The sequence below is a fragment of the Gasterosteus aculeatus genome, chromosome 7 (genome assembly GCF_964276395.1).
Source record: "Gasterosteus aculeatus chromosome 7, fGasAcu3.hap1.1, whole genome shotgun sequence".
Lineage (NCBI taxonomy): Eukaryota > Metazoa > Chordata > Actinopteri > Perciformes > Gasterosteidae > Gasterosteus > Gasterosteus aculeatus.
The window spans coordinates 5,168,001-5,192,790 of NC_135694.1; the positions used below are offsets into that span (position 1 = coordinate 5,168,001).

Below are 24,790 nucleotides of genomic sequence, written 5' to 3' on the forward strand. Positions count from 1 at the left end.
ACTCTTGTGTTAAAACGAGAGCAGGAGAGAAAGAAAAGGGAGCGTTTCGGGTGGTCTGAAAGAGCGCGCGGACGATAAAAAGGAAGGATGAAAGAAAGATGAAGACGCTTGGCAGCGGCTGACATCAGCCAAAACAAACAGCCAAAGAACAGGACATTCTCTAGCCGGACAGAAATGGGACGGCCTGTTCGGCTCCAATGGCCGCTGAGCGAGAGCATGCCTCCGGGCCCACGTCACACCCATTAGTATTACAAAACAGCATCTTGGTGCACAATTTCAGGGTGAGGGGGGGCTAAGACATTTCTGTCTCATTCGTATTCGTTTGTGAGGATGACAAAAAGAAACCGCACACAAAATGACTTAAGACGAGACAAACACCTTCCGCTGCTGTGTTTATTTTTAGCGGGTGCATATTAAGCCGATAAGGTTTGGTTCTTTTTTTTTTAAACGGAACGAATTCCGGCCCCCGACCTCGGCAGGGATATTTATTTATTTATTTATCATTCAAACAGGAGCATCAAAGCCTTCGGGACAATGCTGCCGTTACAGTTTAGGCTTTTTAATCGTGGACCAGACCGATAGTCTGCTCCTCCTCCCGGCGCGCTCTGCATCCGCCTGTCTGTTTCTCCCGCCCTGTCAGTCACCTACGCCCCCCCCCCCCTTTTTTTTTTCCCCCACGACAACACACCGTCAGACTCTGACATCAACAGACAACAGCTCCCCCTAGTTGAATGCTCACCCCACCGAGGCAGGACGGCCCTCTGGAAAGAGGAAATACGCATTGGAAGATTCGTACCGACAGACACTATATAAAATATACCTAATTGAACGCATTGTGAGGCCTGCTTAAAAATAGCAACCACTGGGGACTACGGTCACATAGCAATGCAGATCATCCAGCAAAAACACTAATCAGGAATAAATAGAATAAAAAGTATGACCAATTCCATCACTGCAATGAAAGGAAAATATAAGCAAATCTAAACCGTGAGGTTTTCCCCCATGGACTCACTAAAAATGTTTTATTGGCATTCAGTGCCTTAAAATGAGAAGTTGTAATTTCCCAAATAGAAGGCTTTTACAGCTCTTGAAACATGCAATATATAGTAAACTTACAAGTCTTAGTTGCGGTCCATTGATGGAAATCAGATGCTGTGAAAATAGTTAGTGTAAAGATAATCACAGGTTAACGTCCTGCATTAAATATTTGACTCTGGTGAAGCAACGCAATTATAACATGAAAAATGTGCTTTAGGAATCAGAAAATAAAAGCAGTTATTTCTGTTAAAAAAAATCAAGATGGTTAACAGCGTTTTACAGCTGTACCTGTAGAAGTTGAGTAAACGTTAGCATTTTATATAATATCTACACGACTACTGAAGATTTATCTGAAGTTAATTTAGAATTTGATGAGGTTTCTTTAGGGCAGAGATCTTCATCGTTTTCCAAGCCAAGGTCCCCCAAACTGATGGCGAGGTGGAGCAGGGACTATTCTACGGAGTTTGGTCCGCCATCTTTTATGTTTGAGCTTCACGCGCTTTAGACGTGAGTATAAACGCGATCTGATTGGCTGGTGCCTGCGCTGTCGTATCAGCATGAAAGGAGCAGTGAGTGAACCGGTGCCCAGCTTGAGAGCTGCTGAGGGAAGCTGAACGTATGTGTTGCGGACTGACAGATAACGTCTTCTCCATCAATGTATCGCTGCAATATGTTGGATTCATGTCAATGTGTATTTAAAGACCATAAATAAAAAAAATGTTTAAAAAAAATTGTCTTACCAACCAAAAATGTCGCGACCCCCCTGCAGTACCTTCGCGGACCCCATGTTGAAGACCTCTGCTTTAGGGCATTTAGTTATCCTCCGAACTATGCGACCCCCCCACCCCCCGGAAACCTTCATACAGTTCCCTTGTAACGCTCAAATGTGGCAGGCAATGCTAAAATTTCAGAGAGCCTTTCCACGGTGATGTATACATGTGTTCCCACTATCGCTGATCACCCACAGCGGAGAGTGACGGTGGGCCTCTGTGCACTGACCTCCCGGCAGCAGCAGGGGGCGCGCGTCTGACAGCCCGCCGGGACTCGCTTCCGCATTGGAAACGTGGTCGCGTTCGTGTCTTTGCAAGGCTGATCATTCTCAACGTGAGCCAGAGGAGGGAGCCAGCTGGGCAATAATGGATCCTTTGTACAGCCACGGCATTGCACGGCACATGGCGAACAAAGTGATTCCCTGTCACATTCTGCGATGCCATTTTTTTTCGGTTTGAGAAAAGCGTTTGGGCTCCATAAGAATACTGCAGATGAGGCCTCGGTCCTTCTCTGCAGGACCTGCCAAGACGACACGATGGCAAAGAGGTGTGTTGATGCAGTCAACGTGCATCAACATGAGTGTGTTCAAAAGAATAAAAAAAACAACGACCCCATATTCCACTTCAGTGTCTTTATTTAAAAACAACAAGGCAGTACAAATACAAGAGTCATGAAGTGGTCTGTCTGGAGTTCCAGTCATTAAAACAGCGGATGGACTTTTCTGCATTTAAACCGCGGATATTGAGGTGTGATTAAACCACTTTCTAGCTTTTACTCAAACGTCTATGAAGGCAGATCACAGTAGGACGAAAACATCTGAGCACCTTTGAATGGGACATGGTGTATTTACTGCTCTCAAAAAGGCGCACAAATCAACGCGCTGTGCCGTTCTGCTTTCGGACAATTATGGAGCCATTAACACCGGGCCAACATGTTTCCTTCCCTCGGGCTCTACTAACGAAAGCTGACCGGATAAGTCTATTGTGTAACAAGCCGACGGAATCTTAGTCCACGGCGACCAGATTAAATACTTTAACTGGCCTACAAACACCTACACGTTAAACTGCAGGTAATCGAAAGGAGCGAGAGGACATCAGTGTCGTGATCAGCTGTGAAAACAACAAAAAGACAACCGTACCGAATGAAGAATTGACTAACTGTCCTAACTTCAACACCGACGAAGAGACAAGAACGTTGAAATAACGGCACTGGCTAGCGACGTATCGCCGGTGTTCATCTCACCACGTAACGCGAATATAATTAAACACCCCCTTACAGTCGCTTTTTCCTATTTAAACTCGATTATGTACCCGAAAATGCGCAGGTATGTGGCCGGAGAAGTTAGCCAACAAGAATATCCCGGACTCCATTTTTCTCGTTGACAACAAGCAGCATATCGTCAAACACCGCCATGTTGGCTGCTACCGGAGTCCAACAATGCTAGCGAAATAGCCATCATTTCTGCGCTCGGTGCGGGGATATAATACAGCAGCTAGCATACCCGCCACAACACGACCGTCGAGTAAAGTTACTACTTTTAAACTAAAGACGGAAGTTTACTTGGACGAGGTCTTGCGAGTTAACGTTAGCTCATAATTAGGTTACTGTGGCTGGAAGCTAGCTTAACGGTAGCTGAACGTTTTGTCCCGAAACGTCCATTACAAGACACTATCCGGCTGCTTTACCTTGGCATTTCATCAAGACATCTTTTGAGAATAACACCACTGTAACGCGGTGTACATCGCATTCAAAGCCAAAGTAGTTGGCGAAGCACGATAAACGTAGCAAATGTTTAAAAATAAAAAATAAATAGCAGGGGACATACGTTCGTCTTCGGCAATAAATGTTAGTTAACGTTAGCTAACAGGATCACCGGCTATAACGCCGAAAAAACAACGAAGCGTTTGTATTTACAAATGTATCTCGTTGGCTTGTAAATTGCTAGCATCGATCATACTTGCTAAATAATAGTTAGTTGGCAGACAAATACACAATGAACCGACGTTACAAACGAATGATACGTAGCTTTAACCGCCAAAACGACGGTATTTCAGACAGCTTTCGAAACGTGGCCTTCGACAATGTACTGCATTTTAACAATAATAATACAAATACATAAAAAAACTGAACAAATCAATCGGAATAAAATTACATATACAACATTTCTTGTAAGAAAGGTAAACGGTTGTTAAAAAACAATGTAGATTTAACATGGAAGGCTTCCCCCGGACTTTCCTGAAGGCCGTACGGAAAATCCAGTCTGCCGGCTGGACTTCACTCCCAGGCGAGTCCGCGGCTTGCAACAAAGTCCCAGAGATCCAAAAATGCAAAGGAGGAAAATCCCAAAAGGCGACGTGTTTGTAAAGTAGCTAAAAAATAATCCATGATTTAGTGGTTCGCGATGAAAATATCGTGTATTTTGTCGATTACTTCCTGTATAATACATGGTCTTAACAGGCCTCAGCCCTGAGCCTCTTTTCTTAGAGCCCGGGTTGATCTACAGCGAGACGAACGGGAGAACAGAGAATTTTTTTTATTTTGCTCTGAGGGAAGAAATTCACATCGGCCAGATTCGGCAAACACCGGAGAAAGGGCGGGTTTTGTTGAAATAATTATAAGAAGGTTCATTTCTTTATAGCCATTGGTCGTCTATTTTGTTCTCCTCAATATTAACAAGAAAACGGACGAATGGAAAGCGTTCAACTTGAATATTCACATTTTGCATGCAAAGTACACACAGCACTGCCCACACAGTTTTAATAAAACCAATCGGGGCAAGTTTATATCAACTCAACACCCGCCTATGATTCTGATTCGTTAAAAAAATAAGCGTTCCTCCTAATTCGCTGTACGTGCAACCGAATTAATTATTCATGCGACTGTCTTGAATGGCCAATGAGCGTTTTACTACGGAGATCCATGTCCCACCCTCCAAAGAGTCAGTCCCTGCCTTTCTGAGTCAGCAGCCCCGTAGTATGCACTCAGTCTATAAAACCAAGCGTTGAGCCGCTTCATGTTCAGAAGCGCTTAGAGCGCTCCGGAGAGTAGACCTAAAAAGGGAAGGGGGCAGTCAGTAGCCATCATAATTAAGACTAAACAGTAGTAACTAGGTTATAAAAGCTAACGACAGCAGCGGTGCCTGGGATATCGCCTTCGGAGACTTTCCGGTCACCGTTGGCGGACTGACCAGAGTCGTGGTGGCAATTTAAAGGCTGTTCCTGCTCACAAAGCGGCGTGCCGAGGAAGGACGCGTCTCTTTGAATACACAGGATGCACGGACCGCCCTCCGGCGACAGCGCATGCCCATTGCGCACGATCAAGAGAGTTCAATTCGGCATCATCAGCCCAGATGAGCTTGTAGGTTTTCTTTTTTTGGAGGGGGGGTTGGGTATTTTATTGATTACCGGACATATCACAGATCACGTAAACAGTTCTTTGATTAATCTTGTAGCTTAACCTATGTGGCAAAGACATGGTTCAGTTAACAACGGAAAATGCTCGCTGTTAGCCTAGCCTAGCTAACTAGCTGTGTCAAGCTGGTGTAGCTTGTGCTAGTTAGCATGTTGCAGGAAGTTTGAAAAACTAAGCACAACATTCTCAAGAAATGATCCTTGCTATCACATGAATTAAACCCCCTTTTTATTGACGCAATGTACCTGATAGGCCCTTTAGGAATTAACATTTGTATCTATCTTTTCGTTGTGCACATGGCTCGTTGGGTTCATTACAAACTCGTCGTATTGTACGGATTGGTCTGTTTATTCACACAATACATTAATAAAAGGGTACTTTAAACAAAATCCGATAAGCATGTTTTTTCTTAAAACTGGATTAAATATTGGTTGGTTGGGTTGAATATTACTGCACCTTTATTTAATTGAGCATAGCGTTTTGCTTGACGTAATAGTTGATTTTTACGGAAGTTTATTTTAGCCAAAATCATTCCACTAACTTTTGCTTGTGTGTTTATTGAATTTATTTTTAGCACTGAATATTTGATTACGATCTAAATATATTTATCAATTAATATTTTTATACCGTTGAAAGAATACTTGTTGAAAATGAAATCGAATTTATGACTAACAAATAGAGGATGTAGTTGGGTAACTGCCTATTGTGCGTGTATGAATGTGTGTACATATGTATTTCTACATATATGTATGAATTAATGAATAAATTGTGTTTTTCTCCCCAGAAACGGATGTCCGTTACTGAAGGGGGCATCAAGTACCCCGAAACAACCGAGGGTGGACGTCCTAAGCTTGGTGGCCTTATGGATCCGAGACAAGGGGTCATAGAACGGACAGGAAGATGTCAGACATGTGCAGGTATGTTTCTGACCGACTGACTGGTTGCCTTGCCTATCAGCTGGCATTAATTGACGATACTAACATGTTTTTGTTTATTCTCCCTCAGGCAACATGACGGAATGCCCCGGCCACTTTGGGCACATAGAACTGGCAAAGCCAGTTTTCCACGTCGGCTTCGTAAACAAGATAATGAAGGTTCTTCGATGTGTTTGTTTCTTTTGCTCCAAGCTATTAGTGGATTCGGTAAGTACAATATGCATATTACTGTAGATCATAGTAATAATCCACTGCTATTTTATGTATAAGTATCATTCAGAGATGTTGAACTTGGTTCCATTACTGTCTCCTCCAGAACAACCCAAAGATCAAAGACATCCTCATAAAATCCAAAGGACAGCCGAGGAAACGTTTGACGCACGTGTACGAGCTGTGCAAAGGAAAAAACATCTGCGAAGGAGGAGAGGAGATGGACAACAAATTTGGAATGGAACAGCAGGAGACCGAGGAGGACATCAGCAAGGAGAAGGTATTTGGGCGTAGTTTTACCTCACGGTTAACAAGCACTCTGGCTCTGCAGTTTTCACGGCGCCACCCAACGGGATTATTTCTCACACTAACCTTTCCGCCCTTCTCAACAATGTGACCTTGCACAGGGCCACGGTGGCTGTGGGCGCTACCAGCCGCGCATCAGACGCTCCGGCTTGGAGCTGTACGCCGAGTGGAAGCACGTGAACGAGGATTCGCAGGAGAAGAAAATCCTGCTGAGCCCCGAGCGCGTGCACGAGATCTTCAAGCGCATCGCGGACGAAGAGGACGTCATCTTGGGCATGGACCCCAAGTTCGCCCGACCGGAATGGATGATTGTGACGGTGTTGCCGGTGCCCCCACTGGCTGTCAGGCCCGCTGTAGTTATGCAGGGCTCTGCTCGCAACCAGGTAACCTCCTATGACCTCCCCACTGTTTTTGTTTTGTTGGGACATGTTTCTGCACCGTGTAAGCAACAACAACAAAACACTAATTATTTCTGTTTTTGAAGGATGACTTGACCCACAAGCTGGCTGACATTGTCAAAATCAACAACCAGCTGAGGAGAAACGAGCAGAGCGGCGCTGCAGCTCACGTCATAGCTGAAGATGTCAAACTGCTCCAGTTTCACGTGGCCACCATGATTGACAACGAATTGCCGGGCCTGCCGCGGGTGTGTGTGCATTCCCTCTGTAGAGTTCCATCTGTTCCCAGTCCGAGATTCGGTCCCACAGTTTCCTGTTAAAACGCTTTGGAGGGGTATTTGTTCTAGTCCTTGAATTACAATTTGTTTTCCCCCCCCCCCTTTCACAGGCAATGCAGAAGTCGGGCCGTCCTCTCAAATCCTTAAAGCAGCGCCTAAAGGGGAAGGAGGGGCGAGTCCGAGGTAACCTCATGGGCAAGCGCGTGGACTTCTCGGCGCGAACTGTCATCACCCCGGACCCCAACCTGCAAATCGACCAAGTGGGCGTCCCCCGATCCATAGCAGCCAACATGACCTTCCCGGAAATAGTCACACCCTTCAACATTGACAGGTACCGCAAAGTAGTCCGCCGAGTCAACGTCACGCGGCGGCGCGGGAGATTCATTGTCCGCTAATTGACTGCGTCGACCGTCTTAGATTACAAGAGCTGGTGCGAAGAGGCAACAGCCAGTACCCGGGGGCCAAGTACATCATCCGCGACAACGGGGACCGAATTGACCTTCGATTCCACCCAAAACCAAGTGACCTTCACCTGCAGATCGGCTACAAGGCGAGTCCAGATACATTTTTACGCTGCCCCCCAGAACCACGTCTGTCACTCAAACTGTTGATTCGGAACATATTTTAAAGCAGGCTTTTTTTCTTCTCTGTTTAGGTGGAAAGACACATGTGTGACGGGGACATCATCATCTTTAACAGACAACCTACACTACATAAAATGTCCATGATGGGGCACAGGGTGCGGATTCTGCCTTGGTCCACGTTTCGACTCAACCTCAGGTACCGAATCGCAGCTTAATTGTCCTTTTTGTTTGTACATACCAGTGATTTTTAGACCGTATTAATTTGACCTCCCACTGTTAAACAATTCCTGACTGAAACGAGTCGTCCGTGCGGTTCTAACGTCCCCCTGCCCCCCCCCCGCCAGTGTCACCACTCCATACAACGCCGACTTTGACGGCGACGAGATGAACCTCCACCTGCCCCAGTCCCTCGAGACGAGGGCGGAGATTCAGGAGCTGGCGATGGTGCCGCGTATGATCGTCACGCCGCAGTCCAACCGGCCCGTCATGGGCATCGTGCAGGACACCCTCACGGCCGTCCGCAAGTTCACCAAAAGAGACGTCTTCTTGGAGCGGGTGAGGGGTCGCGACGGGGGTCACCGGGTCGCACCGTTTTTTTGTTTCCCTGTGTCTTAACGCTGCGCCTCTCTCCGCCGCAGGGCGAAGTGATGAACCTCCTCATGTTCCTCTCCACCTGGGACGGGAAAGTGCCTCAGCCGGCCATCCTGAAGCCGCGTCCTCTGTGGACGGGCAAGCAGATCTTCAGCCTTATCATTCCCGGACACATCAACGTGATCCGCACACACAGCACCCATCCCGACGAGGAGGACAGTGGCCCTTACAAGCACATCTCGCCCGGGGACACCAAGGTACGGGTCTCTGGTTTCAGGGTGTGGAGAATCGGGGGCTGGGAATGAACGACAGTGCAAGCGAGCCCGTGTTCAACTCGCGTCCCACACACAGGTCATAGTGGAGAACGGCGAGTTGATCATGGGGATCCTCTGTAAGAAGTCTCTGGGAACCTCGGCCGGCTCCCTCGTCCACATCTCCTACCTGGAGATGGGCCACGACATCACCCGGCTCTTCTACTCCAACATTCAGACTGTGGTCAACAACTGGCTGCTCATCGAGGGTGAGTGGACAGAGCGTTCGTTGTGTCACATTAGGGAACAATTATATTGGTATTTTGTGGTTTGTTGCCCGTGTTTTGTCTTTAACATTTGAGGTTTCTCTCTTCAGGTCATTCCATTGGTATTGGGGACTCAATTGCTGATGCAAAGACCTACCTTGACATCCAGAACACCATCAAGAAAGCCAAACAAGATGTGATAGAGGTAAACACGACACTTATAAAATGGGGCTATTGCAACATAGTTCTTATTATATCAGATATTTATTATATTTCCAATGCTTTCCCCCCCCCCTCCCAGGTCATCGAGAAAGCCCACAACAACGAGCTGGAGCCGACCCCTGGCAACACACTGAGGCAGACCTTTGAGAACCAGGTGAATCGTATCCTCAACGACGCTCGTGACAAAACGGGATCCTCGGCCCAGAAGTCTCTGTCTGAGTACAACAACTTCAAGTCCATGGTGGTGGCTGGTTCCAAGGGATCCAAGATTAACATCTCACAGGTAGAGGAATCCCTCTCGCCGCCGCGGCCTCATAACCCATGAGTTATTGCTCTGACTACGCGCTACGCTTGGCGTCTCCTCACCGCTCGCCTCACCTCCTCGTCCAGGTCATTGCCGTGGTGGGGCAGCAGAACGTGGAGGGCAAGCGAATCCCCTTCGGCTTCAAGCACCGCACGCTGCCTCACTTCATCAAGGATGATTACGGCCCCGAGAGCAGGGGCTTCGTGGAGAACTCGTACCTGGCTGGCTTGACTCCGACGGAGTTCTTCTTCCACGCCATGGGAGGCCGAGAGGGTCTCATCGACACGGCCGTCAAGACTGCCGAGACGGGTGAGTCCGGGCTGCGGGGAGAGACGAGTCGAGTTATGCCGCGCGAAAGTGCAAGGACGCGCTCATAGTCGCTGGCGGTAAAAATAGATCATTTAAAACCACTTCAACGCACCAGGTTACATCCAGCGGCGTCTGATCAAGTCCATGGAGTCGGTGATGGTGAAGTACGACGGCACGGTGCGTAACTCCATCAACCAGGTGGTCCAGTTGCGTTACGGCGAGGACGGCCTAGCGGGAGAGAACGTCGAGTTCCAAAACGTGGCGACGCTCAAGCCCTCGCACAAGGCCTTTGAGAAGAAGTAAGTTGTGCGTGCACGTCCCCGGATGCTTGGAGCCTTTGTGTGCAGTTTGACATTTGGGTTGGGAGACATTTGGGGTCATTTGCTTACAAACATCTTGAATGGATTTGTTCTAGAAAAGCGTTTTATTCCCAGATGTCAAAGAATACATTTACTCAACCACGTGCACGCTCTGATTTCCCATCTTGTCCATCGCCTCCAGGTTCAGGTTTGATTGCAGCAACGAGCGAGCGCTGAGGCGGACGCTGCAGGAAGACGTGGTGAAAGACGTGATGACCAACGCCCACGTGCAGGGTTCGCTGGAGAGGGAATTTGAAAAGATGAAGGAGGACAGAGAGGTCCTCCGAGCCATTTTCCCCACAGGGGACAGCAAGGTGGGCCGCTCGCACCTGTACACGTGGCTTTGGGTCCTCGGCAGTCTTCTCGCTCTGCCCCGTGAAAAAAATCCCCAGTACGCTCACAGTGCCGTGCTTGTCCTCGCCTGCAGGTGGTGCTGCCGTGCAACCTGGCCAGAATGATCTGGAACGCTCAAAAGATCTTCCGCATTAACATCAGGACCCCGACAGACCTCAATCCTCTAAGGGTGGTCGAGGGTGAGTTTAAAAAAAAAAAAGATCAAATGGCACCAGGGGAGCCGACGCGTCGCCCGCTTTCTAACTCGTTTGCAACCTCCAGGCCTCCAGGACTTGAGTAAGAAGCTCGTGATCGTGAACGGCGACGACCCGCTGAGTCGGCAGGCCCAGCAGAACGCCACCCTGCTCTTCAACATCCACCTGCGCTCCACGCTGTGCTCCAAGCGCATGACGGAGGAGTTCCGCCTCACCACGGAGGCCTACGACTGGCTGCTGGGGGAGATCGAGACCAAGTTCAACCAGTCCATTGTAAGTTCGGCCTGCCGATGCCCAACCACCGCCTCCCCTCCCCTCCCCCCTCCAACCTCACGCTCTCCTCCGCCCGCCCTCAGGCTCACCCAGGCGAGATGGTCGGCGCCCTGGCTGCTCAGTCCCTGGGAGAGCCGGCCACCCAGATGACCCTGAACACCTTCCACTACGCCGGCGTGTCGGCCAAGAACGTGACGCTCGGCGTGCCCCGCCTGAAGGAGCTGATCAACATCTCCAAGAGGCCCAAAACGCCCTCGCTGACGGTCTTCCTGCTGGGTCAGGCGGCGCGCGACGCCGAGCGGGCCAAGGACATCCTGTGCCGGCTGGAGCACACCACGCTGCGGAAGGTGAGGGAGGGTCATCGGCCGCGCCCACCCTCACTCCTCGCCTCGCCTGTGACGCTTTTCAAACTGGCGGTTTTCGTCTTTCTCTCTCTCTTGCTCAGGTGACGGCCAACACCGCCATCTACTACGACCCCAACCCCCAGAACACGGTGGTGTCCGAGGACCAGGAGTGGGTGAACGTGTACTACGAGATGCCCGACTTCGACGTGACGCGCATCTCCCCGTGGCTGCTGCGCATCGAGCTCGACCGCAAGCACATGACGGATCGCAAGCTGACCATGGAGCAGATCGCGGAGAAGATCAACGCGGGTGAGGGTCCTCTCGGTCTCAGTAGTTTGAAGGAGGCGAGTTTCCGCCCCCTTTTTTTTTTTTTTTTACTTTTCACTTCACTCACTTCTTTTTTTACCCTGCAAGGTTTCGGAGATGACCTCAACTGCATCTTCAACGACGACAACGCCGAGAAGCTCGTTCTGCGAATCCGAATCATGAACAGCGATGAGAATAAGTTCCAAGAGGTGAGCGGCGATATTCCATATTCAGACATTCCGCCTCGCCCTCCACTCGGCCTCCACATCGCTCACAAACGTCTGCGTGTTTTCTTCTCCTCGCCTAGGATGAGGAAGTGGTGGACAAGATGGATGACGACGTGTTCTTGAGGTGCATCGAGTCCAACATGCTGACGGACATGACCCTGCAGGGCATTGAGCAGATCAGCAAGGTAACACACACAGACACACACTCGAACCCGTCTCTGACGAACCTGTCAGCGGTTGAAGAAGCGTCTAAGGTGGCGCTCTCCTTCCACAGGTGTACATGCACTTGCCCCAGACCGACAATAAGAAGAAGATCATCATTACTGAGGACGGCGAGTTCAAGGCCATGCAGGAGTGGATCCTGGAAACGGACGGCGTGAGCCTCATGAGGGTCCTCAGCGAGAAGGACGTGGACCCCGTCAGGACCACCTCCAACGACATCGTGGAGATCTTCACGGTACGAGCGCGTAATAAGCGCGGCCTGGCCTCCTCCATCCGCCGTGAAAGGTGGCAGCGGGATCCAGAGTAAACATTCCTTCCCTCTCGCAGGTGTTGGGGATCGAGGCGGTGCGAAAGGCTCTGGAGAGGGAGTTGTACCACGTCATCTCCTTCGACGGCTCCTACGTCAACTACCGCCACTTGTCGCTGCTGTGCGACACCATGACCTGCCGCGGCCACCTGATGGCCATCACGCGCCACGGCATCAACCGGCAGGACACGGGGCCGCTCATGAAGTGTTCCTTTGAGGAGACGGTGAGCCGGCAGCGTCCCGGTTGTGTGGAGAGAGGGAGGACCTTCCCGTCTCATATTTCTCACGGCTCTTTTCCCCCGTTTTCACGCCGGCTCCCCAGGTGGACGTGCTGATGGAGGCGTCGTCCCACGCAGAGAGCGACCCCATGAAGGGGGTGTCGGAGAACATCATGCTCGGCCAGCTCGCCCCGGCGGGCACGGGATGCTTCGACCTGCTGTTGGATGCCGAGAAGTGCAAATACGGCATGGAGATCCCCACCAACATTCCCGGCATCAGCGTGGCTGGACGTAAGTAGGGGCGGCGAGAGGGTGAGGGGGGGAGTCTAATACAGAATTGTGGGTGTAGTTGGGGGGCCGTGGTGTTTATGTTCTGTCTCCGTCCTATTTGCAGCCACCGGAATGTTCTTTGGCACGGTGCCGAGTCCCATGAGCGGCATGTCGCCCGCCATGACGCCCTGGAACACCGGGGCGACGCCGGCCTACGGCGCCTGGTCTCCCAGTGTCGGTGAGTGTGTGTGTGTGTGTGTGTGTGTGAGAGTGCGCGTGTGCGCTCGTTTTCTGGCTGTTTTGGCGCCTCCCTGTTTTTATTTTTGGGCTGAGTGTCCCGTCGCTGACTTCCTTCCTTGCTCGTGTCCTTCCTCCAGGAAGCGGCATGACGCCCGGAGCTGCCGGTTTCTCTCCCAGCGCGGCGTCCGACGCGAGTGGCTTCTCCCCGGGTTACTCCCCGGCCTGGTCCCCCACCCCCGGGTCCCCCGGGTCCCCGGGGCCCGCCAGCCCGTACATCCCGTCTCCAGGTTTGTTTGTTTACCTGATTCCTTCAAATGAAACCTGTAATAACAGGTTTATTAATATTGTTAAATTAGTTGAGGTTAAGAATTTATTTTTTGTTTCTCCGCAGGCGGAGCCATGTCGCCCAACTACTCCCCCACGTCTCCGGCCTACGAGCCTCGCTCCCCCGGAGGCTACACCCCTCAGAGCCCCGGCTACTCCCCCACCTCTCCCTCCTACTCCCCCACCTCTCCCTCTTACTCCCCCACCAGCCCCAACTACAGCCCGACATCGCCCTCCTACTCGCCCACCTCGCCCAGTTACTCCCCGACGTCTCCGTCCTACTCTCCCACGTCTCCGTCCTACTCTCCCACGTCTCCCTCCTACTCCCCCACCTCCCCGTCCTACTCCCCCACGTCCCCGTCCTACTCTCCCACCTCGCCGAGCTACAGCCCGACATCGCCGAGCTACAGCCCGACGTCCCCGAGCTACTCGCCCACCTCGCCTTCCTACTCGCCGACCTCCCCCTCTTATTCTCCCACCTCTCCCTCTTACTCCCCCACCTCCCCGTCCTACTCCCCCACTTCTCCCTCCTACTCGCCGACCAGCCCGAGCTACAGTCCAACATCACCAAACTACACGCCCACCTCACCCAGTTACTCCCCCACTTCTCCTTCCTACTCCCCTACATCGCCCTCCTACTCCCCAACCTCGCCCAATTACACCCCGACCAGCCCCAACTACTCCCCCACCTCTCCCTCCTACTCCCCCACCTCTCCCTCCTACTCCCCTTCCAGCCCCCGCTTCACCCCGCAGTCGCCCTCCTACACGCCCAGCTCCCCCTCATACAGCCCCAGCTCTCCCTCCTACTCCCCCACCTCCCCCAAATACACCCCGACTTCACCCTCATACAGCCCAAGTTCCCCGGAGTACACCCCCACCTCTCCCAAGTACTCCCCGACATCGCCCAAGTACTCCCCGACATCGCCCAAGTACTCGCCGACATCGCCCACCTACTCGCCGACAACTCCGAAATACAGCCCCACCTCTCCCACCTACTCCCCCACCTCGCCCACGTACACCCCGACCAGCCCCAAGTACTCCCCCACCTCCCCTACGTACTCCCCGACCTCTCCCAAGTACTCGCCCACGTCTCCCACGTACTCGCCCACTAGCCCCAAGGGCTCCACGTACAGCCCCACGTCGCCCGGATACAGCCCCACCTCGCCCACCTACAGCCCGGCCATCAGCCCCGACGACAGCGACGAGGAGAACATCTGAGCCGCGGAGGAGATGGGGGGGAGGCGGAAGGGGGTGGAGACACCTGAAGGACAGCACCTGTAACCAGCTGGAAGTGGCGATGCTTCGATGGGGGTCCTGGGCGGGATATGCTCCAGTCTTTACCATCACCCCCCCCGGTTCCCCCGTTTACCACAAGAGATCAGTCAAACTATTGTGTGAAAGACTTGACTGCTTGAAGGAAGGAAAAAAAAAAGCTGCCTTTTGAAATAGTTTTTTTGTTTTCTATTTTCACACGAGATGAGGGGCAGAACTGCGAATCCCACGAGGGAATGAAGAGGAGAGGACGATGTGGTGAACACATAACGGGGGGGGGAGGTCCCCTTTTTAACTTAACAGTGTGCTGCATCCAGTCTCTCTCTCTCTCTCCGTGTTGGGTGTTTAGTTGTGGAAAGCGTACAAATTGCCAAAAGCCTTTTGAAAAGAGGATTGTATTTATCACTAAAGCATAAAGCTCTAAAGAAAACCAAGGGGCGTTGCGGTTGAGCCTTTTGTTTGCTGCGTACTTTCATCCAGGTGTACCCAGTTACACCGCCGATGCTTCTCACAGGCGACGCCGGTTGGCTCACAGGAGGAAGTCGGCTGGCCAGCCGACATGATGGGAGAGCGAGGGAGGAAGTGGCTTAACTTCATAGGTGTACGTAGCCATCGTCGTCACCCCCCCCCCCACCCCACCCTCACTCTCCAAAGACAAAACCTGAAAGATGTCGTTATACGCCCACCAGCATCTTGTTGTCCTGTGCCGTTTGGAGACTTGTGCATCAAAGGCAAAAAAAAAGAAAAAAAACTTTTCCAGATAAAATTCTTTCCTTGACGCTGGGAAGTTAAAAGATTTATATGAAAAAAAGAAATGATTATTCTAAGTTTTTTGTTTCTATGAGGAAACGCGGTAAAAGCGGACGAGGGACACTAGTTCGGTGTTGCTGCTTTTGTCTTTGTTTGCATGAGTAGCACATGTTAATACATTTTAATCGAGCCTTAGGTTTAAATTCTTTTGCTTTTTTCTTTCCAAATCCCTACCAAGTCTCAGTAATCTCGGCCACGTTTCTGATCGCTTTGGACTACTCGAGTTATTTAAGGAAGTGAAATATTATTCCGTGTGAATATGAATAGAGAAACTACAATTTTTCCTTTTGTTTTTTTGGCTTTTCTCTTGTTTTCTTTTGGCGACTGTAGACCTGTTTGCAGGCTCATGCTTGTATTCTGTGGATGAAGGGGGAGGGGACACGGAGGGGGGGGGGGGCTGCTTTTAAAAGAAATTCTCCCCATTTCTTTTTTTCTACTCGCTGTCCCAGGTCGTGATGACGCTTCACTTAAAGACAGTTCAGGGTTCTGTTTTTTTTCTTCTTCACTTCTCTGGACGCCAGAGGGCAACATTTGTCCTCCCGCCGGCCTTTTTCCTTTCAACGGCATTGAGCAGTTTTATTCCATTTGAGCAGAGATCGTCTGAAGAAACACTTTTGGACTCTTTAAAAAAAAAAGAACAAAAACATCCTTACCCACTACATTAGTGCGAAACTTTCTGTTTGAATACGGGTGCTTTTCTCACGTGGCTCCACCTGGTTTGATTGTGTTAAGGAACCGTCTGTACGCCTGATGATGATGATGATGATGGAGGAACCCTTTTTTTTTTTCATTCCCTCCTCGTTCCATTTGAGCGGTTTCTGAATTGACCGGACCAGCTGGGTCTCCTCTTCCTCTCTCCTTCCTCTTCATCCACAAGTGATCCTCATTTCTGAAATCAGTGTTTTCGTTTTTTGTTTTTTTTTCTACCAGTGTATTTACCAGTGACGAGGGGAATCGGGGGGGGGGGGGCGTCGTATTGGATCTGACTGGGAGTCCTGAGGAGATGAAACGCGGCCAGTGATCTTTTTGGGGGTTTTGTTGAGTTTAAGTGATTTGTCCACGAGAGGGACGCATCTCCTGGATGCGATGCTTTTGTCTGCCATGTCTGCATCTAATCCCGCGCTGTCCGGTCAATTCGGGACATCGGGACTCCCAGGTTGTGTGAATGTTTGTGTGCTTGTGCAGTTGTTGTGCGTCTGAGGGCGAGACAGGGTTTCAAACTGAGGGAAAGACCTCACGCGTCCGGGCAAAGGAAGATTTAACTTGAAATTGCCAGTGTATAGAAATCGATTTCATTATTTCTCTCTCTGTATCTTTGTTCTGTTTGTTTTTTGACTTGGAAAAACATGAATAAAAGTTTTACTACACGTCTGTCTCGACTTTATTTTCACTACAGTTAGTTCACAGAATATGTTAATGTTGGTGTTTATGCAACAAAGATTTTACAGCATTTGGGGAAAAGAAAAGGTGGATTTTGGAAGGAATCGAGATCGATTGTTATATTTACCTTTTATTGCCGGGCTGAAGTAGTTCTGTATACATGTCTTATACAGACACTATAACTTGAGGATAATCGGTGATTGAACCCATTTAAAATCCACACCCATTTCACCGACTGCTACACAACTATTCATATTTAATATAGTAGTTCAAGTATCAAATTAGGTATAAAATGAGCCAGTTATGTTTATAATGCATAATATAGCTCACATCTATATATCAAACTAGTAAACACAGAAAGAACTTATTCACATGTGGAGACTTTTACTAATTGGTGTGCTGAGAAGTCTTATGGTGGACAATTTAGTGAGGCGGCAGATCTTCACCTGCTGGAAAAAAAGGCGCGTGTCGAGTGAAGATGATGCAGACAAAGCTGCGCCCTCGCCGTGATGCGTCTGTCTCACCAGAAGAGGTCACCAAAGGTCATTTCATTTAACCCCAAAGTCAGAGAGCAACCTCCCCTCTTCAGGGTCAATAATCTTTACCGGTGCACATGATGAATCACGGGTGTCCCTGGTCTTTCTACATGGGCGTGCCTGACCGGGGGGGGGGGGGGGGGGGGACACGTACGACTATCAGGTGCGTTGAAATCGGTTGCCGTGGCGATCTTTACCAACTGTGAAGCTCGTCATTGATCATCAGTCATCAATGAGGTGGCAGCTTTTTAGAAGGAGAGTCTTGAAACCTCATCTGAAACCTTAGAGATGAGGAAGAAAGTTAGTGGCACTTGAAAACTAGAAAAAGATCTGGAGGCCGTATTTTACAGTTAGTGGTTTTGTATATCACCTAAATCTTTGTATTTCTTTGAAGAAAGTACTGACATTCCTGCACTAAAGTGCATGTTTAGATTCGTCGAGTCGGCCCGGTTTCCTTTCTCCACTTTTAAGACCTGATTAAATCAGGTCATTTTGCTTCTTTTGTGGTTGAGTCAGAGGGCCGGGCTACGACTAGCAGCCTGAGGCAGGAAACGTGTGAGAGAGCGAGAGAGAGAGAGAGAGAGAGATTTGTGTGTTCAGCGACGTGTTCCTCTTCGCATCACTGCTTTTCTCTCTGCTCTCTGTCCAGACGTGTCCTGTGCCACCAACTCGCTCTCCAAGGTACGTTTTCAACATTAACCTCATTTTGCTCTACAGTTGCATTTGTTTTTTCCCCCTCAAGCTTTCTTCATTCCTCGACTTCCACACTCTTCTGCCCCTGTTTGTTCAGCACATTCCTTCTGTTGAAGTCAGCCGAGGAATCTCGGCGGGACAACGAGTCTTTAGTTTAACCTCAGCGAGACTCACGCTGGACATCCGTCTTTCCCCTCTTTGCTTTTGGGTCCGCTCCATCTTTTGCTGTCGTCAGTTGGGGAACCCCGACCTCCGACCTCCCCAGCGTGTCCACACAGCGGCTTCCTCAAAGTGAGGGTGGGGTATCGATGGAGGAAGCCCGGTGGAAATTGTGCAAAGGCACATGTGGCATCCTTTAACATCCATGTTATGCTTGGTCTCCTTCCTGTTTGTTCGCTGATCCAGTCTGCAACACCCTGATGCATTTCAGTCTCCTAATCTCATTAATATACCGTGTGTGCACACACACACACACACACACACACACACACACATTGACAGATTGCTCTCCCGTCTCTCTACGCCTGTTGCTCCGTCCGCCTACATATTGTCTGCTCTCATATTTCTCTCCGCTTATCAATGCATGAATGACTGCTTGAGTCAGTGACCCCTGCAGCCCACCGGTGACCTCTGACTACCATCTAAACCCTCCTGATGTCCATGTCTCCTCCACCCAACCAGATCCGCACAAACCACTGCAGTCGACGAGGTCATACGGGCCGGCTTTTGTCCTTTTTTTAAAGCGCCACCTCGCCCACCTGTCGGGCTGCCTTGTCTTCTCTTTGGGGACATGGTAAACAAATACTCATTGACTTAATCCCTGTCAATATCTATTGTGTCATTCCCTTTGATGAGAACCAGATTGGACAAAAGCAAATGACAATCGTGTCGTTGAAAGATGAGATCTTTGAGCCCCCCCTGGTCAAAATGTCAATAATTAGCTCGACGGCACCGAATAATAACACAGGAAAACGAGCCAACCTCCCATTCCAGACATTATACTTACTGATCATTGTAGTAGGTCTACTCATTAAAAAAGTGTGTGTGCATGTTGAGGGCCTAAAGTTAGCTAGCTGGCTCTACCTGTGGCCCCTTTGCATGGAGCGAGGAATGAGGAAAGAGGATGGAGGAGTGGAAACATGGAGCAGCCAGCAGGTTGCTCTCCCACTAATTATCCACATGGTGTTTTAGCTTTAGCCAGGAACTAGGAACCTGACTCCACACACACACACGCGCACACGGAGAGCGCGTCCTATCCTCAACCCTCGGGTAGGCTTTCATCACACCAGGCTCCGGTTACCTCCCTCATATAAGCTGACCAGGGCCCGGTGAACGCTGACGCTCCTCCTCGCCAAACCGCTCGATCCCTCACGACCACGCACTCTTACTCGGGGGGGGGGGTCACAGACGAACACCGGGGTCACGCACGCACGCACGCCAAGTGGACGCGCAGAATGGAGCCGGAGTCGGACAGCATGGTGGAGGTGCCTCAGCAGGTCATACAGTTAAGTGTGTCGGGCCTTTTCATCTCCTCCTCGTGGGCTCTCAGAGCGGCTGTAACCTAAACTCGGGGCCTTGTGCTTCCTCGGGCCCTTTCCTCGCTCCCTTGCCACCTCTACCGATTCGTGTGTTCCAATATTTGCCCCGCAGCGTCGTCGTCATCCTTGTTTTGGTCTGCAAGCAGCACCTGTTGTGTAGATGGTGATGTTTCCTACGTAATAAGTAGTGAGAGTGTTCACTGACATCGCGTGGCGGGAGGCGAGTGAGACGGAAAGGGGCGTTGCTGCTGCTGCGGCGCCGGCGGCCGCGACATCCTGTGTGGCGGAGCACAGTGTTCACAAACCGCCTTGACAGTTTCAACTTTTTCTGCAGACTTGCAGACTGAGCAATTTGAACAGACCCGCGTCCTTGACTTTAATCGGCTTAATCGCGGTGGCTGTTTTTCCTTCTCAAACCCGCCATTCGTTGTCGCTGCCTAGCGTCGGCCTGACGGGAAACCTCAGCCTCCACTTGAGTTTGAAAAGGTTTCAAACGCTCGTGTATCATCATCCAGGAGGTCTCCTTAATCCTTTGATTGCGTGTGGATGCACCAAACTGCACATATGAAACACTCTTATCGACTCGGATAACCCTAACCGCTTGAAATGTGTCTTTTGATCCTAAAACTGTACCCTGTCAAAGGACGGCCCACTTTGTTCTTCATAGCTTCCAACCACACCCAAGCACACCTCATGGTTCTTCCCCGTCTGAATCCATGCCTGGCTCTTTTCCACCATGTGACCCGGTCTTGCTCACATAGAGCCACGCCCGGCTTTGTTGTGTCCGTTGGGCTCGCTCGGTCTTGTGTTGCACAGGAGTGATGTAATGGGGCCTGTGGTCGGTCAGGCGTGAGCCGTCACGCTCACCACTCCCCGCCACTCCTCCTCCTCCTCCTCCTTCTCCTTCTGTAAAACTTAAAGTAACGCTGTGATTGTCTCAATTTGAATCTGGGGGACTGACTTCTGCTTTTGACGACTCCCATGTGGAAACGGGGCCAGGACTCTTGCTCACACTTACACTTCCTGTGTGCGTCAGCCGCTTCCTCTTCTGTGGGAGGAGATTTGCTGAGAATAACCAAATCAGACATCCACGAGACTGTTATTCACCTTAAGATATTATATTTGTCCATCCGCAGGGACATTTCTCTGGCAAAGCGCTTCTCCTTTTTCGATTTGTCTCACCGTTCTCTCTCTTCTTCTTCTTTCCTCGCAGCATGCTCCCGTTCAAAGCGGCACCCGGTCAGTTCGGCCCAGAGATCCGCGAGCCGGGCCTGCGGGTCTGGAGGGTGGAGAAGATGAAGGCCGTGCCCCTGGATCCTTCCGAGGTGGGGGCCTTTTTTAACGGGGACTCCTACCTGGTGCTGGACAACCGCGGGCAGCTGGGAGCCGACCTCCACATGTGGATAGGTGAGAGAGAGAAACATCTGGATTAAAAGTTAAAAGACACATGTGAGCAAAGAGGCTGGATGGGGAGGGATGATGAGAGAGGGAGGGGAAACTGGGAGGGGGTTTTGGAGCAGGGTGGGGGGGGGAGGAGGGGGAAATTAAAAATGCAGGAGTGCCACAGTGCTCAAATGTGTCTGTTGTTGCCAGCATGTATCCGGTGCTTAGGTAACACTAAGCTGATTGTCACAGCAGAGAGGGCTCGGCCGGGCATGTGTATCCATGAAGCCTCCCTCCCTCCCTCCACTTGTTAACAAGGGACTGCGCGGTCACCGTTGGCCTTCTCGTCTCTGTTGTCTCCGCGACCCTTCACCTCTGTGTCGGCGGATCTTTGTTTCTTTTGTTAACCTTTCTGGCTTCTGGCTTCATTTCCTAACGCCCTTGTCTCCTTTCCTTTCTCTTGCCATGTCGCCACTCTGTCCTCCGGCTCTGCTTTTCTTCTTCACTTTCGGGTTTAAACTGAACTCAAGGTCCACTTGCCATTTTGGAAAGACTTCCTGACACACAAACTCAAATGCGATGTTATCCAACGCTCTTTTGAAAGGGCAAAGGAAGGTATTGGCCAAAAGTGAATGAACAAAAGAAGGAACCTGACGTTTAATCCGTCGCACCTTTTGGGGCTCAACAATTGGTTCTTTGCTCTCTGTTGCAGGCGAGAAGTCGTCCAGGGACGAGCAGGTGGCGTGCGCCATGCTGGCCACCCAGCTGGACAACTTCCTGAGCGGCGACCCCATCCAGCACAGGCAGATCCAGGGCTACGAGTCCCCAGAGTTCATGGCTCTCTTCCCCAGAGGGGTCAGCTACAAGGTCAGGGAGGAACAGTTTGGGAGGGTTCGGATGGTTCATTTCAAATGTGTGTACACGCATGCAAGAGACTCTTTTTTTTTTTTTTTTTTCAACATCGGCTGGATTTTATGGATTAGTCATTTCTTAAAAATGTTTCTATGAAAGGATACAATTTTGTATTAACTTTAGGAAAAAAGGATAATATGAATTTCCCTAAAATATTAATGACATTTTCGTGTTTAATGTTTTCGATTTAAGACATAAAGGGTCATTATGACAGATACAAAAGAAATGCATGCATTGCATGTTTAAATAAACAAATACTCAAAATAGAAATTTTAAAAAGTTTCAATGTTCAATGCCGAACTGAATTCAATTGCAGTTTCATTTAAACTGTAAAAAGAAAGAAAAAAAATTCAAAATTAATATTTGTTTAGTCAATTGTAAAACGTAACATCCCTCTCATTTTACCCGCCATTTCTTTATTATTTTTTTTTTTATTGCCGGCTCTTATCATTTTACAGCACTGTGGCTATCAGGGCCTTTATGCCAGAGTTCATTGACCCCACTGGGTTTAATTAGAAGAGCCCATGTGACGGCTTTCAGTTCCCAGCAGGGCAAACTAAATCAAAACAAAACCCAAAGCCCACGAAGCCTCTGTGTGACCCGCCTCGCTTATCCCCCCCCCCCCCCCAGGCGGGTGGAGTGGAATCGGGCTTCAGGAAGACTCAGGGCTCCGGGGCGGTGCAGAGGTTGTACCAGATCAAAGGGAAACGCAACATCCGCGCCAAGGAGGTGGCTATGTCCTGGAGTAGCTTCAACAAAGGAGACTGCTTCATCCTGGACCTCGGAGAGGTGAGGAACCAAACGCCCCGAGACATATGTCCCCTTCTCACATTATATATATATATATATATGTGTTTCACTCTTGTGATCTACGATGGCGTCGTTGCCTTCCAGACCATCGTGTCGTGGATCGGGTCGCAGGCCAACATCTTCGAGAAGCAGAAGGTGCGCGAGATCGCCTCGCTGATCCGTGACACGGACCGACACGGCAAAGCTCGGATTGTGGACAGCAGCGAGGGGGACGAGCCCGAGGAGATGTTGAAGGTGAGAACAAAAGGACGCTTTTAAAGTAAATGCGTGTTTTTATTTGTATTGCCTGTATTTGACAATGAAGAAGAACAAGACTGGACCAGACCCTCATGTCTGCATGCTAACCGTGAGCATCAGAAGGCCCCGTATGGCCCTGGGGCAGAACATCTGCTTCCCTTTTGCTTCAGCTAAACGTCGGCTGGGTTTGACATCTGGCGGACGGGACAAAACAGCTGGAAGCAGACGGGAAACTTCCTCAAGCAGCCTTTCACACAATCTTTTTCTTGTCCCATTCTTGCCGATCCTCGGGCCTCGTTGCTGAGAGCAGGTCCTGGGTCAGATGCCCCAGCTGGCCGAGAGCACACCAGAAGACGACAAGGAAGCAGACGTTTCCAACTCCGCGTCCCTCTACAAGGTATGACGTCACCGGTCACCCTCATTGAACGCCGCCCTTTGCGCCCTTTTTCCCGTCCTGAGGGCACGCGTACGTTGTGCTGCACAGGTGTCCAACGCCACGGGCTCCATGACGATGACCAAAGTGTCGGACAAGAGCCCGTTCGCACAGGACCTGCTGGCTCGTGACGACTGCTTCATTCTGGACAACGGCGCCAACGGGAAGATCTTCGTCTGGAAAGGTGAGGAAATGCTACTGGACCTGAAATGAGTACCGAGGAAGGTGACAGTTGTTACATGCCGGTGATATTCGGTATCTAATTGGATCAAATTTTAATGAGCATGACAGTAACAAAAAAAAGAAAAATGGCAGTTTTTCACAGGGAGAAGAGTGAAAGATGAACCAGCATCCAAAAATGATATAGAAGTAGTATAGAAGTAAGAAGGACATAGAGGGCTCATTATTAACTGTATTTCACTTTTATTCAGTTTCAGAATAATGTGTGTACATGCGTGTTCTGTCATTTCAAACCTAACCGCTTCTCCTACGGACACAAGAAGGATTAACAGCCACTGAGAACGTGCAGTATGATGAATATAAACTGAGCTGCCGGTGCTAACGTGAGACCTTGATTGTGAAGGAAACGGAGCGAACGCTGAGGAGAAGCAGGTGGCCCTTCAGATGGCCGATAACTTCATTGAACAAATGAAGTACCCGAGGATGAAAACACAGGTACCGTTTTTTTTAAACTGTCACTGTCTAACTAGCTGCCGCTCGTTGCAGGTCAGCAGCTCGGTTCCCTGCAGCCTTTTTACAGCAGCTCGTACTTTATTCTCAGATGTAGTTCTTCAGTAGGTGTAAAGGGGTCTGTGCTTTGTGCTGCAGGTGGAGATTCTTCCTCAGGGGAAGGAGACCGTCATCTTCAAGCAGTTCTTTAAGAACTGGAACTGAAACCAAACATGTTACAAAGTCCTGCAAGCAAGGAAAAGCTGAATATCTGAAATCCGACACGGCTGATGTGGTTTTTTTTTTTTATTGACTTGTATGTACATATTTGTAAGGTACCGTGCTGACGGAGCACACTTTATCTTGTTTTCAAACTGGTAGAATAAGAAATGTGATGCCACTTTTATAAATGCAAACAAGTTCCCTCTGTTGAGACAAGGATTATAAATTAAAAAAAGTTGGATTCTTTTTGGCTTTTTTTTTTTTTTTACATTTGTTCTAGTGTCACAGATTTACCTGCATTGGACAATAAATCTGAAACTGCTTGATAAAGGACCTCGTTTCTTCCTTTCAGAAAGTTTTCTTTGTGACTCATTAAACCACAG

General features: G+C 49.8%; 2 protein-coding genes across 3 annotated transcripts; both read left to right on the top strand.

The window, feature by feature from the left end:
- Window positions 1–4,794: 4,794 nt before the first annotated feature.
- Window positions 4,795–16,961, top strand: polr2a (RNA polymerase II subunit A). The gene is made up of 29 exons (XM_078107157.1): window positions 4,795–5,166; window positions 6,005–6,137; window positions 6,226–6,362; window positions 6,472–6,645; window positions 6,773–7,054; window positions 7,156–7,317; window positions 7,458–7,678; window positions 7,765–7,897; window positions 8,003–8,127; window positions 8,276–8,486; window positions 8,570–8,779; window positions 8,874–9,042; window positions 9,150–9,244; window positions 9,341–9,544; window positions 9,652–9,874; window positions 9,990–10,173; window positions 10,376–10,547; window positions 10,661–10,766; window positions 10,849–11,054; window positions 11,138–11,401; window positions 11,500–11,707; window positions 11,813–11,913; window positions 12,012–12,116; window positions 12,206–12,388; window positions 12,481–12,684; window positions 12,783–12,969; window positions 13,073–13,186; window positions 13,326–13,475; window positions 13,580–16,961. The coding sequence occupies exons 1-29, from the start codon at window positions 5,080–5,082 to the stop codon at window positions 14,728–14,730; spliced, it is 5,901 nt and encodes a 1,966-aa protein (XP_077963283.1). The 5' UTR covers window positions 4,795–5,079; the 3' UTR covers window positions 14,731–16,961.
- A 750-nt stretch (window positions 16,962–17,711) lies between these two features.
- Window positions 17,712–24,737, top strand: capgb (capping protein (actin filament), gelsolin-like b). 2 transcript variants are annotated; one of them, XM_078107203.1, is made up of 9 exons: window positions 17,712–18,191; window positions 20,955–21,148; window positions 21,837–21,991; window positions 22,667–22,825; window positions 22,931–23,080; window positions 23,394–23,480; window positions 23,568–23,700; window positions 24,100–24,191; window positions 24,345–24,737. In XM_078107203.1, exons 2-9 carry the CDS (start codon window positions 20,956–20,958, stop codon window positions 24,408–24,410), a joined length of 1,035 nt encoding a protein of 344 aa, XP_077963329.1. In that variant the 5' UTR covers window positions 17,712–18,191; window position 20,955; the 3' UTR covers window positions 24,411–24,737. The 2 variants fall into 2 exon arrangements, with proteins under 2 accessions (XP_077963329.1, XP_077963328.1); XM_078107202.1 differs by having other exon boundaries at window positions 18,068–19,707.
- Window positions 24,738–24,790: the final 53 nt, after the last annotated feature.